General features: G+C 36.8%; 2 protein-coding genes across 15 annotated transcripts in view; both read right to left on the bottom strand.

Moving 5' to 3' along the window:
* LOC108959688 (pentatricopeptide repeat-containing protein At5g46460, mitochondrial-like) overlaps positions 1-14,623 on the bottom strand; it is a 91,082-nt gene that overhangs the window by 4,982 nt on the left and 71,477 nt on the right. For 4 of the 9 annotated variants that reach the window (XR_005551377.1, XR_005551376.1, XR_005551378.1 and 1 more), the window contains exon 1: positions 1,510-4,281. The exons of 1 other annotated variant lie outside the window; for it this stretch is intronic. Coding sequence is in view for 1 of the 8 variants with exons in the window: in XM_039313005.1 (XP_039168939.1) it covers positions 1,510-1,587 (78 nt within the window). In the remaining 7 variants the exon portion in view is untranslated. Of the gene's footprint in view, positions 1-61; positions 126-1,509; positions 4,282-14,623 lie in introns of those variants that run through there. 4 more of the 9 variants (XR_005551381.1, XR_005551379.1, XR_005551380.1 and 1 more) reach the window with 3 other exon arrangements.
* Positions 4,313-13,476, bottom strand: LOC104444918 (disease resistance protein RUN1). Of its 6 annotated transcripts, none has more exons than XM_039312999.1 (7): positions 12,888-13,476; positions 10,187-11,282; positions 9,822-10,100; positions 6,437-7,282; positions 5,405-6,125; positions 5,069-5,294; positions 4,313-4,573 (listed from the first exon to the last, which is right to left on the bottom strand). In XM_039312999.1, the coding sequence occupies exons 1-5, from the start codon at positions 13,358-13,360 to the stop codon at positions 5,439-5,441; spliced, it is 3,381 nt and encodes a 1,126-aa protein (XP_039168933.1). In that variant the 5' UTR covers positions 13,361-13,476; the 3' UTR covers positions 4,313-4,573; positions 5,069-5,294; positions 5,405-5,438. The 6 variants fall into 6 exon arrangements, with proteins under 6 accessions (XP_039168933.1, XP_039168931.1, XP_039168934.1 ...); XM_039312997.1 differs by having other exon boundaries at positions 4,313-4,525; XM_039313000.1 differs by having other exon boundaries at positions 4,313-4,525; positions 5,069-5,268.

Genomic DNA, 14,623 nt, shown 5'->3' with positions numbered 1-14,623 from the left:
AATTAAGACTGAAATACTAATCATCTTAATTAGAAAATAAAGTTACATATATGCAATGCACCTGGTTACTGAAAACCAGTGTCTTACCCAACCGGAACTTCAAGGCTGTCCAACGCAAGCTTTGCCTTATATAAGAAAAGAAATAGATCTTGTTACTTGTTAGGAGAAAGATATATGAGAATAAGAGTCAAAATTCTCTCATGCATGCATGCATAAAGGAAAATTCAACAGGAAATCAGCATCACGTTGCTGGCAGTAAAAATGTTTCAGTATCATTATGCAGCTACCAATGGAACAAATGCATGTCTAACCACATAACTCATCCTGCAATACGGATGCAGATTCCACCAAACAGTTAAACTGATACGGCTCTAACAATAGCACAACAAAAACGAGAACTAATTTGAGAAACTACATGTTGCTCAGTTCAGTGTATCTTATCATGGGTACCTCAGAGGCTTTTCTTTCGTTAATGAGGTTTCACTCAAACATTCAAGAAGCTTCCTGGGGTTTTAGCTTCTGCATCATTTTCCTTTACAAATGCTATGGCATATAAGGATAAAGAGAGATCCCTAGAACTGCTGTGAAGCCCTCGCAAATCAGAATTGACAATCAGCATCTTGGGATTTTGTCTCTATTCCACTGAATAACTTATGTAAACTGTGTGTTTCTTGTGACTTTTTTTCTTTTTCCATATCCACACCACAATGCCAAAGAAAATAACCACCCAACCAATTATCCATGGGTACAACCGATGTTCACACTATTCACGCGGTCCAAGTAAATTTGGTTTTAAATTTTCCCTAGGTGCTAAAGTCAAAAGGTGATAAAAGGATTCCACCATCAAGCAAACACCTTTCCTGGTGGCTTGCCATCTCATTGCATCTTCTTCATTCCTTTCTGGTTTTGCCTCTTCAAAAGCCTTATGAAACTTAACACAGAGTCCTATCCTAGTGATCGAAGCTTCTGACAATTATATTGTCCTGGCAAACCTATCACCCACTCCACATCTTTATAATAGGCACATACTACACATCCACAATTCCTAGACAACTCAAAAGCACCCAAATCCCTCCCTCCCTCCCTCCCTCTCAACCTACAGCACCCGGATTGACTCCGATTTTTGCCTGAAAAGGGAACTAAACCACCCCATGTACACCCAACTTCCCTTTGTTGCACTCGGCCTTACTTGTTTTTCCTTTAAACCTAGACTTCACCTACTTATTTCAATAAATTACCACCTATGAAAAGAGAGAAAGAAAACCTATACCTTCTAGGGATTGTTGCTGATTTTGCTGCATGTAATGTCGATTACCAGCAGATGAACTACCAAGCATCCACAGACGCACTACCAAGCATCCACAGACAACACTTACAAAGAAACACTTATTCAACATCCCTTGTCCAAATTCAACTTCAAGTTCCCAATTATAGCACCAAAGGAATCAGACTCAAACTTCAGCTCAAGTATTTCATCAACTTAATACTGATTGCCATGCCAGGCGTTACCTGATCTATAGCAAGCTGCATAAAACCCAGAACCTCATGAGAGAATCGTTCACCCCAAGCTATGTTATCAGTTTCCATGGCTTTGGTCGGTGGTGGTAGTCCATTGCCTCCACTCGCCAGTCTCCGTCACCTTCAGTTCGCTAGGCTGTTTTATGAAGAACTTCCTCTGTTTGCCGGCTCCATTTGCAAGTGGCAATCTTCCACTCGTCAAGGCTCGTTGGTGTCGGATGAAAAATGAGCAATCGAGATATTGAAAATGGCATCAATGGAGTTATCAAAGAAAGAAGGTGGAGAGAAAGAATTAAAATAAAAAAAACAAATGATAGAAGAAAGAACTACAGAAATTGATTTTAGGATATATATAGTTAACCTGGTTTAAGGGGAACTAATGATAAGAAAAAAAAAGTTTAAAGGGGATGCACGCGTGCATAATTAGGTGGTTATGCATAATGCAAGCGAGCATTTATTTATAAAGTATGTGGTCCTTAAAGACCAATTATATTTCTACTATGATCAAAGGTAGTTTGGAAAGATGAAACTCAATTTTGACTTAGGCTCTATTTGTTTGAAGGAAAATATTTTGCCAGAAAATTTCTATTTCCATTTTTTAGTGTTTGGTGTGGAAAAATAAGCTGGTCAAAGAGAAATGACTTCAGTCGACCAGAAAATACCAATTTAAAAATAAGGAAAATGACTTCCTAATTTTAAAGGTGGAAGTCATTTTCCAAAAAAGTATGGAGCACTATCCATACCCAAGTGTTTTGACAGATGACCAGGTTAAAAAAGGATTTTTTTGGAGCATGCATGTTCACTAGGAGACCACAGAATTCTCCAGACAAAACTAGCATAAACTGCCCATATGGGAAAATCGTGTTTCAGTGGAGTCTAATTGATGCACCACCCAAGCAGTACCTCACCACACACCAATACAAAATTCCATCATTGACTCAGAGGTCCACAGCCTGACAAGCCCTCTCCCCAATTGAGTTCAGACCAGGAATAAAGCAGGACAAGTGCAGGTACAGAATCTGTACTTCTGTGCTTGTTTAAGGTCCTCTCTACATCATCTCAAATATACATTTGTCATCTCTAGTATACATCCGCAAAAGATGCTTATCTGGATCCGGTGAGATGCTCAACACAATTTTCCCTAGGCAATTTTAACGAACACCTGGCAGGCTAATCATGGCAATGATAAACAAACATTTCATGTCTCACTACACCAGTTTCTTCCTCCCGGAATGATGTTCACATCCTCAACAATCACACAGCTGTTCAATCAAACTATAACATAAATATATTTGAGATCATTCACTAATGAAGACTGAAATACTAATCATCTTAATAGAAAGTAAACAACATATCTGAAATGCACCTAGTTACCAAAACCAGTATCTTACATGATTAGAACTTCAATGATGTGCTTTGTACAAAAGAGGCAAATAGATCTTGTTACTTGTTAGGAGAAAAAATTATAAGGACAATAGGTAACTCAGGAAGAAACCAGCATCAAGTTGCCAACAGTAGAAATATTTCAGTATCAATATGCAGCTACTAATGGAATGAATCCATATCTTGCAGCTATAAGATCAAGATCTTGCAGGTCCAGTATAACATACTGGTCACAAACTTCCAACTAATGATTATTAGTACATACTCATCCTGCAATTCAGATGCAAATCCCACTAACACTATATGGCTCTAATAACACCAAAGCAAAAACAGCAACTAATATGAGAAACTACATGTTAATCATTCCAGTGTCTTATTATTTGTACCTCAGAAGTTAACCTTTCATTAATCAGGATTCACCCAAAAATTCAAGAAGCATCTAGGAGTTTTAGTTTCTCAGTCATTTTCCTTCTTAAAAACCACAGCACATAAGGATAAAAAAAGAATCCTAAACTACTGCAAAAGCCTCAGAATTCAGAATCAACAATCAGCTTCTTGTGCTTTTGTCTCTGTTCTACTGATATGTAAACTCTGTGTTTCTTGTGATTATTTCTTTTTCATATCCACAGTTCACAGGGCAAAAGAAAATAACCACCTAACCAGTTATCCATGGACACGACCGATGTTGATATTACTCTCACCCTCCAAGTAAATTTGGTTTTCAATTCTCCCTAGTTGCCAATGTCAAGATGTAGTTAAAGGACTCCACAATTGAGCAACCTTTCCTAGTTCCTTGCCATCTCACTGCATCTTCTTCATTCCTCCATGGTTTTGCCTCTTCCAGCACCTCATAAAACATAGAGACAGAACCCTCTATCCCAATGATCAAAGTTTCTCAGAATTCAAATTCTCCTGACAAACCGATCAACTGCCGCACATCTGTATGATGAGTACACATCTGTATGATGAGTACATTCTACACACCCACACCTTAGAAGCACTCAAATCCCTCCCTCCCTCCCTCCCAACCTACAGCACCTGGATTTGCTCAATTTTTCACCTGAGAAGGGGACTGATCCAATCCATGTACACCCTTCTTCCCATTATTTCAGTCTTCCTCACTCGTCTTTCATTCGAACCTAGACTTCACCTACGAAAACAAAGAAAGAAAAACTATACCTTTCCAGTGATTGTCGCTGATTTTGCAGCGTGTAACGTCAACAACCTATGAATTCACTATCCAGCATCCACAGACAAAACTTACGAAGAAAACACCGATTCAGCGTCTCTCGAACAAATTCAACGACCGATCCTTCAAGTTCCCGCGCAATTGCAGCACCAACCGAATCGAATTCAAAATCCACCTCAAGTAAAAAAAAAAAAAAAATCGGACGTGCCAGGCGTTACCGATCTATAGCAATATGCACGAAGCCCAGAACGAACCTCAGGAGAGAATCGTCATTAGTTTCCATGGCTTCGGTCGGCGGTGGTAGCCCGTCGCCTCCACTGGCTGGTATCCGTCGCCGTCGGGTTCGCTAGGGACTCCGTTTCGGGAAGACGAACTCCTTCCGTCCGTTCGTAGCCTCCGTTGGCAGGTGGCGATCTTCCATTTCATCGGAGATGACTAGTGTGGGGATGGAAGATGAGGCGTCAGTGGAGCTGGAAGTTTGGGCTATGGCGGGGAGGAGAGGAAAGGAAGAAGTTTTACAACAACGGGAAAAATCAAAGAAAAAGAAGAAACATAAAAAGGTTTAAGAGGGGACGATGGGAATGCATAATTAGAGGGAAGGTTAAATTGTCGAGAAAGATGAAAATTAATTTCAACGAGCCCTTTTTATTTCACAAAAAATTCAACAATTATAATTCTCAAAAAGTCAGTTTTCAAAAAAAAAAATGGCATAGCGGAAATAACTATGCCCTCAAAGTTGTTATAAAATTTATGATCGAATTTATTTATAGTAATAATAAAACGAAGGGAGAGTGATCGAGATCGCTCAAGGGTTCTGTACCCAAGCATAAAAATGGCCAATGGGGATTTGGAGTGAGTGATGAATCTACCGGATAAGTGGGAAGAAAAGGTAGGAAATCAATTCAATTGAATAAATGGAAATGAAAGTGCAAAGAAAGAAAAAGCGAAAATGAGAACAAAGATAGATAGAGAACTCACGGAGAGCGTTGTTGGGTTGGGTGCGGGCATCTCTCTCGTATCTGAAGCCTTCGCCCTCTGTATACTCCAATGGAAGTTTGTATCTTCCTCTTCCAAGTTGTCCCTCCGCTCCACCAGCATCAAAATGCACATCCCAAGCCCCCTTATCTAGTTCTCTCCAAGACTGATCATTTCCATCGTTCTAGTTGGCAAAGTCAACGCTGGTTGAAGTGGACACATGAAATACCTCAAGGGATATATATGGGTAAAAGTGAGTACTAACATCAAGCTATTGAGAAAAGAAAACGGGAAGAAAAAAAAAAAGCATTATAATGGAGATCGGCTGAGTTCACTCACCTAAGAATTGCTTCCTTTATAAGTTCCCATCATCCTAACAACAAAAGCAGCGAGCAAACACCGCGATACTCATCTCTACCAATCGAACTAGGAGTCCACATGATCTTGGTTCGCATGCCTCGAGGGAGAAAAGCTCATGATTTTTCTTTGGTACCATTTGACTTTGTTCCTCACCACTCACTTGACAATCTTGCAAGTCCTCATGTAGATCTATTTCGCTCGAATTATCTTCATGCATGAGTGAACTCCCGGCTGTTGAATTTGTTGGTTCATGACCAACTTCGTAGAGTAAGGCTAGATCTATCAGCCGATTATCTTGAAGCTCAACCTTTAAATCATTCCCTAGTTGCTTGCATATTATTCGGATTCCCCACTTTTTCACTTTTATCGAATGTGTAAGGCTAAACTCTACATAATTGCCATCAATTTGATCAAAATCGACTCCTGCCCACAAAGAATGTCGTGTCGTATAGTTAAGCCATAAATGTTCTGGATGCAGCGGATAGATGAACGGTAGCTCTATTTTTCTCTCACTTTTACCATCAACATGTGATAAAATCTCAATGTCGTATTCAACATTATCGAGAATGACACAACTTGCCAATCCAAGAATCTTGTCATACAAGTCCTTTGAAACCATGAAAGATATGGAATCCCCTTCAATAGGAAAGACCCACTGCGGCATCTCTCTTTCAAAGAGAAATCTGTCAAAACTTTGATTCTGTTACAAAGATAGACCGATGGAAAGTATTTAAGTTAATATTAGTACCCAAGTGAGAAGATCCATTGATGCTTGCATTAATACGCAAGTCTCATGCGATAGAAATCATCCCCATAAAAGTACGGGAACCGCTTATGTTACATGCATATACATGCAGAACCACTTCAAACTTGTTCACTTTTTTTTCTTAAGCCTTCGATGTTACATTTTCTGCTATGGCAATATGCAAGCACACAATGGACCCAGTATAATATACTCCATATCAATATGGTGTGTTTGTGTGTATGTGAGAGAGAGAGAGAGTATCTAACCTGGTGTGTGTCAAGTCCATCAGCCAAACTTTTACCGACAAGTTGATGAATTGAGGATAAGTCTTCATTCTTTTGTAGAGATTCACAATGATCCGCAAAAAAATTCAAAAACGCAGGAAGCTCAGGAATCTTTTGTAAATGATGGCAGCTTCCAACATACAAAAAAGACAAATGATCACGCTTATTGATGGACGAAGGAAGGGCAATAATATTGTTCCCCTCCAGAATAAATGATTCCAAGAGGGGGAAACAGGAAAGGTTCTCAAAAAACTCTACTTCGGACAAATTACAGTTTGAAAGGTCTAATCGGTATAATTTTGAAAGCCCAGTCTTCATGCACGGATCAGCTAAATCCTCGTACTTTGGAAACCCAACTAAATTAGTACAACCCGAAACCTCCAACTCTCCAAGGTTTTGTAACTTATAAATGCTAGATGGAAGACTAACCAGGTTCTTGCATCTATTCAAATACATTAGCTTTAGAGAGGTAAGATTTTCTATTGATGTAGGGAGTTCTTTAATAGCGGTCCGATCTAATGAAAGGATATTTAGGGCTTCGAGTTTATGTGGAATATCAGGAAACCTTTCAAACTTTGTGCAATTTGTAAAATTGAGAATTTGAATATTTTTTGACTTGAGCTCATTTGGAAAAGCACTAAGTTCATAGCACCCCGAGAAAATTAACACTTGTAATTTGTCATGATATGCGAGGGATTTGTGGACTTCTACCAAGTTTTTGCAATCACGGAAATCCAATTTCTTGAGATTTGGAGTATATGAAAGGTCAGGAATACGAACTAGCCCCTCACAGTAACTGAAAGTAGCGTACTTCAAATTTTGGAAATCCTGCAAATACAGCGAAAACAACTTGTGATAAACATTCTAAAAGAGACAAAAAGGGGTGTTTGAATGATGATGTTGCTTCCTTACCTTTAAACTGTGGGATTCCCATTTGAGAATAGGTTGTTAGTGAAGCATATTTAGTATTGATCTTTCAATAAAGTATTAATCATAAACATTGGGCAATTTGTTTATTTAATGTAGAGATTTGCTACAGAGTCCACAAATAGGCATATGCTGGTTGTTGTACATAGACAGGGAGTCAAACTCGTGAGATGATGGTAAAACAATATCGAAAGTTATTCACGTTGTCCATAATTTTATATATTGATCGTTAATAATATCACAATTTATTTTTATGGGCTTAGCTTGATCGAGGTTTTCAAATTTGGCTATGCAGCATGTGGGGGAGAGTGGGTTTCTTATGGAAAGGATATGTCACAATTACATATCCTTCACTGTTATATGACCAATATTGATCGGGTGAATATGCCATGACATATGCTGAGGCCACAACACTCTTCATGTGGAAGGAAGCAAGGAGCTTTGGTAGACTAGGCAACTCGAAACCTACCATACAATTTCTGCGTAAATTGTCTAACCTATTAATTGACTTTTCATTTAAAGATACTATAAACTGATTTCTTATAAATTATACGTTGTATTTATTTATTACTAAACACTTTCAAACTTTACGGGCAATTAATAGAATATATTGGGGGCAAAGCTTGCATGAAGTGGTGTCACGCGGCACGCGCACAACTAGGCTTTATCAATAAAAACTCCTATGTTTTTACATTTTAGATATTATTTGAACGAACTGAATAATATATAGGTACACAGTATGAAATAATTAAAAAATAAAATTCTATTAGACAATTATGAAAAAAAAAATAGAACTAATACCATTAAAAATCCCAAATTAGTACGTAAATTGATTCTAAACTAGTTTTCATTTCATAAAAATCCTAAATTGGTACCACTATAACGCTGTCACCTAGAATAATTTTGTTCTAGCAACAGAATCTCAATTTGGTACTCCCCACCCAACTCAACCAACCATTAGCGGACGAAAATTAATTTGGGATGAGATTGTGTCGCATGTCATGCATGTGGGAATTACAAAATTCAAGTGAAGTGTCATGTGGCAAGCATGCATATGTAGGCCAAATGACAAAACTATGCCACACATCATGCCACATGACAGCCATAGAAGCATAATGAAGTGCCACATAGCGGAGGTGGACCATGTGACAAAACTATTCCACATGTGATGTCATATGGCAATCACTAAAACAAAGTTAAGTACCATGTGTCTAGCATAGGAATGAAGACTTTGCCAGGTTTGGCTTTAACTCTATATCATAGATGAATAGGGGATATGAATACTTTCACAATGTACTTGCATAAAGATTAATAAACTTTAATTTTTTTTTTTTTTGAAGTCAGGCAAGGACAATGAATGAACTTTGAAAAACATTAGGAGGAAAATAAAAATTCATATACTCATTTCAAAATTTCGCTTTGACTTTCTATTAAGAAACTGGTGGAACCTACTGGATCACTCATATTGATCTAGTTGTGCACATATTACCGGCAAAGTTCGTAATTAAAATTCTATTACATCCCCTTAGAAGAGCTGCTCCATAAGAAATGATTTAAGCAACTAACAATGCCTTATTTGCATTCAAAGCTTCGACTCAACTAATTTTGTTGATGCTAGGCAAATCCTCGCCGTTTAGGAACGTGCATAGGGTACATGGCCTACCACTAAACCAGCCACTTCTTGGGTGTATTTATTTCTAAATACATGTCAATGGGTAGGTTCATCATATTTTTATTTCCCTTTTGTTCGATCACCATACAATTTTTTTTTTAAATAATAAAGTTCATACGTAAACAACTGACAGCAAATTGCATTTTGAATTTCTTCATTAGGTAGATTTGATCTGATTTTGAAATACATCTATGTTAATAGTTAGAGCTATTAGGTTTAAAAAGTATGTAAACTTTATCTATACTATCTATATATAAGGTAAAGATGATCTCCTACTTTAAAAGATTTCAATCTTTTTCTTTTTTATATTCCTTCCATCAAGTATCCTTAGTTACTTATTCTACAGATATTATATAATGGACATATACATGAAATTGATTATTTTATTTTTTATCTCTCACTATTTCAATATGAAAAGTTGAATTTTCTAACGATGCAATGGCCTTCATAAAAAGAAAAATTCAAATCTTGCAATATCTTTCTCTTTTCACGTATATGTATAAAACTTCTCTGTATTATGTATTTTATTGACAAAAATGTTTCCATTGAGTATTTCTAATGAATTTTTTTGCTTACGTTATCAAATGTCAATTTTGCTTCACGTAAAAATATCTCTAATGCAAGTAATTAGGGTCATGTTGAAAGAAAATAGTGAAGTGGTACCTGAAATAGAGGAACACCACTACCTTTTGTGTACTAGTACATATAATATGCATCTACATATAAATATTATGTAGATATAAAAAGGTATTTGTTGATGATGCTCACCTTAAATTGTTTTAGAACTCCTGTGATATTGCCTTTACTCATATCAAGTCCCACCAATTTCTTTGGACCAGCAGAAAATTCTGGAATCTGATGAGTACATCCAGACCATTCAAACCATCTAAGCTCATTAGGAAGACATATAGGGCCTTGAAAAGAATCCTGCACATTGTGCAAGATGAGCAATCTCAACCTTCTCATTTTTGTAAAAGCTTCAGGACTGATATGCATCTCTATCGGCTCAGGTAGTTCCAACACTATTGCTTTTATAGCACAATCTCCCTGTATATACAAAATTAGGTTATGCATTTTTAGTAATTAGAGTAAAAAATAACTAGCAAAATTTTGATCTTATTCACAAGTCTTACCATGTCATGTGATAAAACATTGGCAACGTCATCATACAACCATAGTCTACTACGTCTTCCGGGATCATCTCGGCATTCTTGGTTCACAATATCTTTACCCATCGCTTGAATCAAGTTGTGCACTTTTAGGATTCCGAGCTCAAAGCGTATCAAGGACCTCTTAATGAGAGTATCAAATCCTACAACTGTCAGAAGATCGCAACTATCGAGAACTTTCTTTGTATACTCTCTTGTCCGCCCATTAAAGAAGCAAGCAATGTGGAGAAAGATCTCTTTCTCATTTTCATCTAGTCCATCATAACTCACTTTGAGCACATTATTAATTTTCTTGTCAGGAATCCTAGAAAGTTTCATTAGTGTACTTTCCCATACATCTTCTGTTGTACCACATAATAAGGAACCCAGCACCTCAAGTGCTAAAGGAAGGCCTTTGGCATAATTTAGAGCACTATCCACTAGATCTATTCTAATTTGGTGCGTTTGAAGAGCATGCTTGGTAAGCAGATCATGAGCTTGACTATCATCAAGTGCTTCAACTTTATACACATGATCTTGATCTATCTGGTGACAATCAAGCAAATGTTTATTTCTTGTGGTAATGATGATCCTACTTCCATTACCAAACCACTTGCCTTCTGCTAAAGTATTCAATTGGCGCAAGTCATCCGCATCATCAAGGATGAGGAGAACTTTTTTGCGACCTAGTCTGCGTTGTATTAGCTGAATACCTCTGTCAACATTGGATACTTCTAATCTTTGTTTTGGTAATAGTATATCATTTAGTAATATTTCTTGCAAAGTAACTAAACTCTTGGTACCTTCTGAAGTTTCTCGAACATTTTCAAGAAAACATGAACCCTCAAATTTTCTGAATATAACATTGTAAAGAGCTTTCGCTAAACTTGTCTTCCCTATACCTCCTTGTCCCCATATTCCCACCATGAGAACACCATCATCAGACTCAAGATTTAACATAGATTTCAGCTTAGCAACTCGGGAGTCTATCCCAACTGGATGCTTAGCAACATGCAAAGGTGTTTGAGCTAGGTAAGTGGAGATCTTCTCCACAATTTCTTGAATAAGCTCTGACTCATCTCTGATGAAAATGGAAAAAGAAGTTGTAGCATCATTTTAGGGATTTGAATAAGCAAATAACCAGCAACCCTAGCTAACAGTAACAGAGCAGTGCGTCACATTTCCAGATAATCATGTATTCCCACCCAGTTGAATTAGACCTCTAAGAGCTCCACACCAATCAAAATAAGTTCAAGGTTTTGACTTTTAGTTTCCAAGTGAACTTCTTCTATTGATTTATACATGACGATTTACTTATTTTTCGTTCTGACTATTATATGTGATTTATTTATGTTATTAATCAAGAAGAAGCGTTATACTGGACTTTAAACGGTGATTAAGATTTCGATTCCGAAACTTCTAAATTCCCTGAAGCACGATATTATTGCTTCACGTGGCGTATGAACACTAATTATCCTGTATCACGCGTCGTTGCGAACTTTTTTTTGATTCCTTGGGTAAGTACAATAACACTACTTAACATCTTGTCCATTCGTCGATCAAGTTTTAATCTTTTATTCTGTTCAAATGAGTCAGTAAATTTTTCAGCCGGTAAAGTCCCAGTGTCGATTTTCTATTATTGGAAAAAGTCAAGTGTCTGTTCTATGGATAGCCCGCATGTGATTTTTCGAACTCAAAATGCCAGCTGTAACAAGTTTAGGACGTGGTCGACCAAAATCGAAGATCTATGGAACTCAATTTTACCAAAATGAAACGAGAGGACCTCAATAGCCCACTGATAAAATGTCTAGAACTTTTATTACACCCTGAGGAGGGCAACAAGTACCCAAAAGAAAGAGCTACAGACCTTACCCGAATGAAACTGGGCTTAGCAAAAGCTAAAGGCATAATTCTATTATTCGATGCCTAAGAGTAGGTTTCTTTTCATGCTGGTGAATTTTAATAAATATTGGTAATTGTCAAAAAAATCTGTCAGTAAAAAAAAAAAAAAGAAATCGGTGACTTTTTCTTTCACATAACTTGTTAGTGACTTCCAATGGTTTCATAAAATCACTAACAACTTTTTATAAATAGCACATTACCATTTCGTACTAACATACCAAATTTGATTTGCATAACTTATGACCTCAAATTTACTAATTTTTATCTGAAATTACTAACACAAATTAGAGTGACTCACCATCTTTGATAATGTTAAATAATTACTCACCAGTTTTGGATTACCAACTCTTACTTCAGCTACTTATCAATATTTACTTGTTCTTTTAATTTGCCAACTTTTCTATTGGGTTGCTAGCTCTCATTTGAATTTATTATTGACTTACCAATTTTTCTTCAATTAAGTTACCAACTAATTTTAGGTTAACAATTCTCATTTGAGTTACTGTCAAGTTTATTTTTCTTTTAATTATCAAATTTCTCATCTTTTGCCAAATTTTATTTATCTTTCTTAACTACACTTACATTCACCAATTCTTTTATGAGACTAACTTAAACCTAACAGGCTTAAAAAGTTTCAGGAATCATAAGATGAAGCATCTATGCGTATACTTCAAGGCATATGTGGGTCGATTTAGTTATTTGATCTATTTTTTTTAAGACAATATTCATGCTTACTTGTAAAGATTACTTTTCTTACAAAAAATATGGACTCCACTTTACTTACCCATCATTCAGATGCCATCCAGACAACTTCCCAGCATCAGAAAGAGCTTCCTTCCATCTCTTCACTTTCTCTGAATCCTTCCCGAACTTGGACTCATGCTTAGCCAGAGCTCTTTGATAACTCTTTCTACACCCCCTTACTTCTCTCGGATCCACTTTGTAAAACACTGGTAGAACAATGAGGTTCTTTTCCTCCTTGCACTCTATAATCTTCGCCACCTCCTCCAAGCACCACCTTGATGAAGCGTAGTTCACAGAGAAAACGATGATTGCGATGTACGATTCTTCGATGGCCTTCATAAGCACCGGCGATATTTGGTCCCCCTTTTTCAGTTCCTCATTATCTCGAAAAGTGTATATTCCAATCCGGTGTAAAGCTTGGTAGAGATGGCCGATGAAGTTATTACGCAGGTCAACGCCTCTAAAACTCAAGAAAACGTCGTAAATCTTTTCTGGTTTCGATGAAGAAGCCATTGGACGATGGAGTTTAAGAATCGGCAATGACTAGAAGCTGAAAATTTGAAACTGTGTGTTCAGGTAGTTCATTCACCAATTGATCTTCTTGTTTTATTCTTATACTAGAGGACGAAGATGCATGACCTTTTTTTTGGGTAGAGTAGACAAAGAATAATATTAAAACTTAGGAAAATGAAGACCGCGTGACACAAGATTCTTTGTGGCCGACAAAAGTAGGGACTAGTAATAGATCACAAACCGACAAACAATTCTAGAGCGGTGGATTCTTGTGATCAAAGTCTATGACCCACTCATAAAAATAACTTTGGTGGTTTTCCTGGAAATTTCATCCCCAACTTTTGAGAAGTTATTTTTTCCTTGCTATATTATAATTTACCACATGACCCCTCAAGAGATATATAGTTAAATGCACAAGCGAGTGTAACAGCCAAAAATAATATTAGATCTATTAACAATAGTAGAACATTGGAAAAACATGGTGCTTAAGTATGGACCGAGATATTTAATAGATATAAACACATGGACTTATTTTCCGATTCTCTTATTGATCCAAGCTTCTTTGTGGCCGACAAAAGAAGTGGAGAAACCACTGGGGGGGTGTTGGATTCTTTTGATCTGGTCATAGGTTTACTAAAAAAAAAGAAAAAAAAATTGCTCTCTTCCTCAAAATGGCATCCCCAACCTCTGATTGGTTTCTTCTTTACTAGGTAATAATTTAATACATGATTACTCAAATGATATATAACTCATGTAATGACAACAATACTTTCTAAGCTTAGATAATCACAACATTCCTCACCAAATGTCAAAAGAATCTGTTTTTCAAAGTTTACACATCTAAACTTGTGTGACACATAATTTTTTGCTTGAGACTTTCATTCTTTCATGAGAAAACTAAAATGGATTTTTTTGATAGTGGTGCAATTGGATCCTTAATACAAAAAACTTTTGCTCAGCTTAGTCCCACACTAGCATCTTTTATTGCATTTTTCTGCATTTAGACAATAGACACATTTATGTTTTGGCACAATGCATTTAAATTAAACAAAGCTTGTTTCCGTCAAATAAAACAGGGGCTCGACTATGAACTTCATTTTAATTGGCCCGACGGATGGCTCGACATGTGAAATTAACTAGAGTTAAAAACTCCAAAATCGTAGGAGTTAGCTTCAATTTCATGATAGCGTGATTGGACGCAACTCCAAGATAGTGAAATCGGTCCTAACTTCTTGCTGTGGAGTTAGATATGATTTGGACAAT

The sequence above is a fragment of the Eucalyptus grandis genome, chromosome 5, assembly GCF_016545825.1.
Source record: "Eucalyptus grandis isolate ANBG69807.140 chromosome 5, ASM1654582v1, whole genome shotgun sequence".
Lineage (NCBI taxonomy): Eukaryota > Viridiplantae > Streptophyta > Magnoliopsida > Myrtales > Myrtaceae > Eucalyptus > Eucalyptus grandis.
This window is presented reverse-complemented; position numbering and strand designations above follow the sequence as displayed.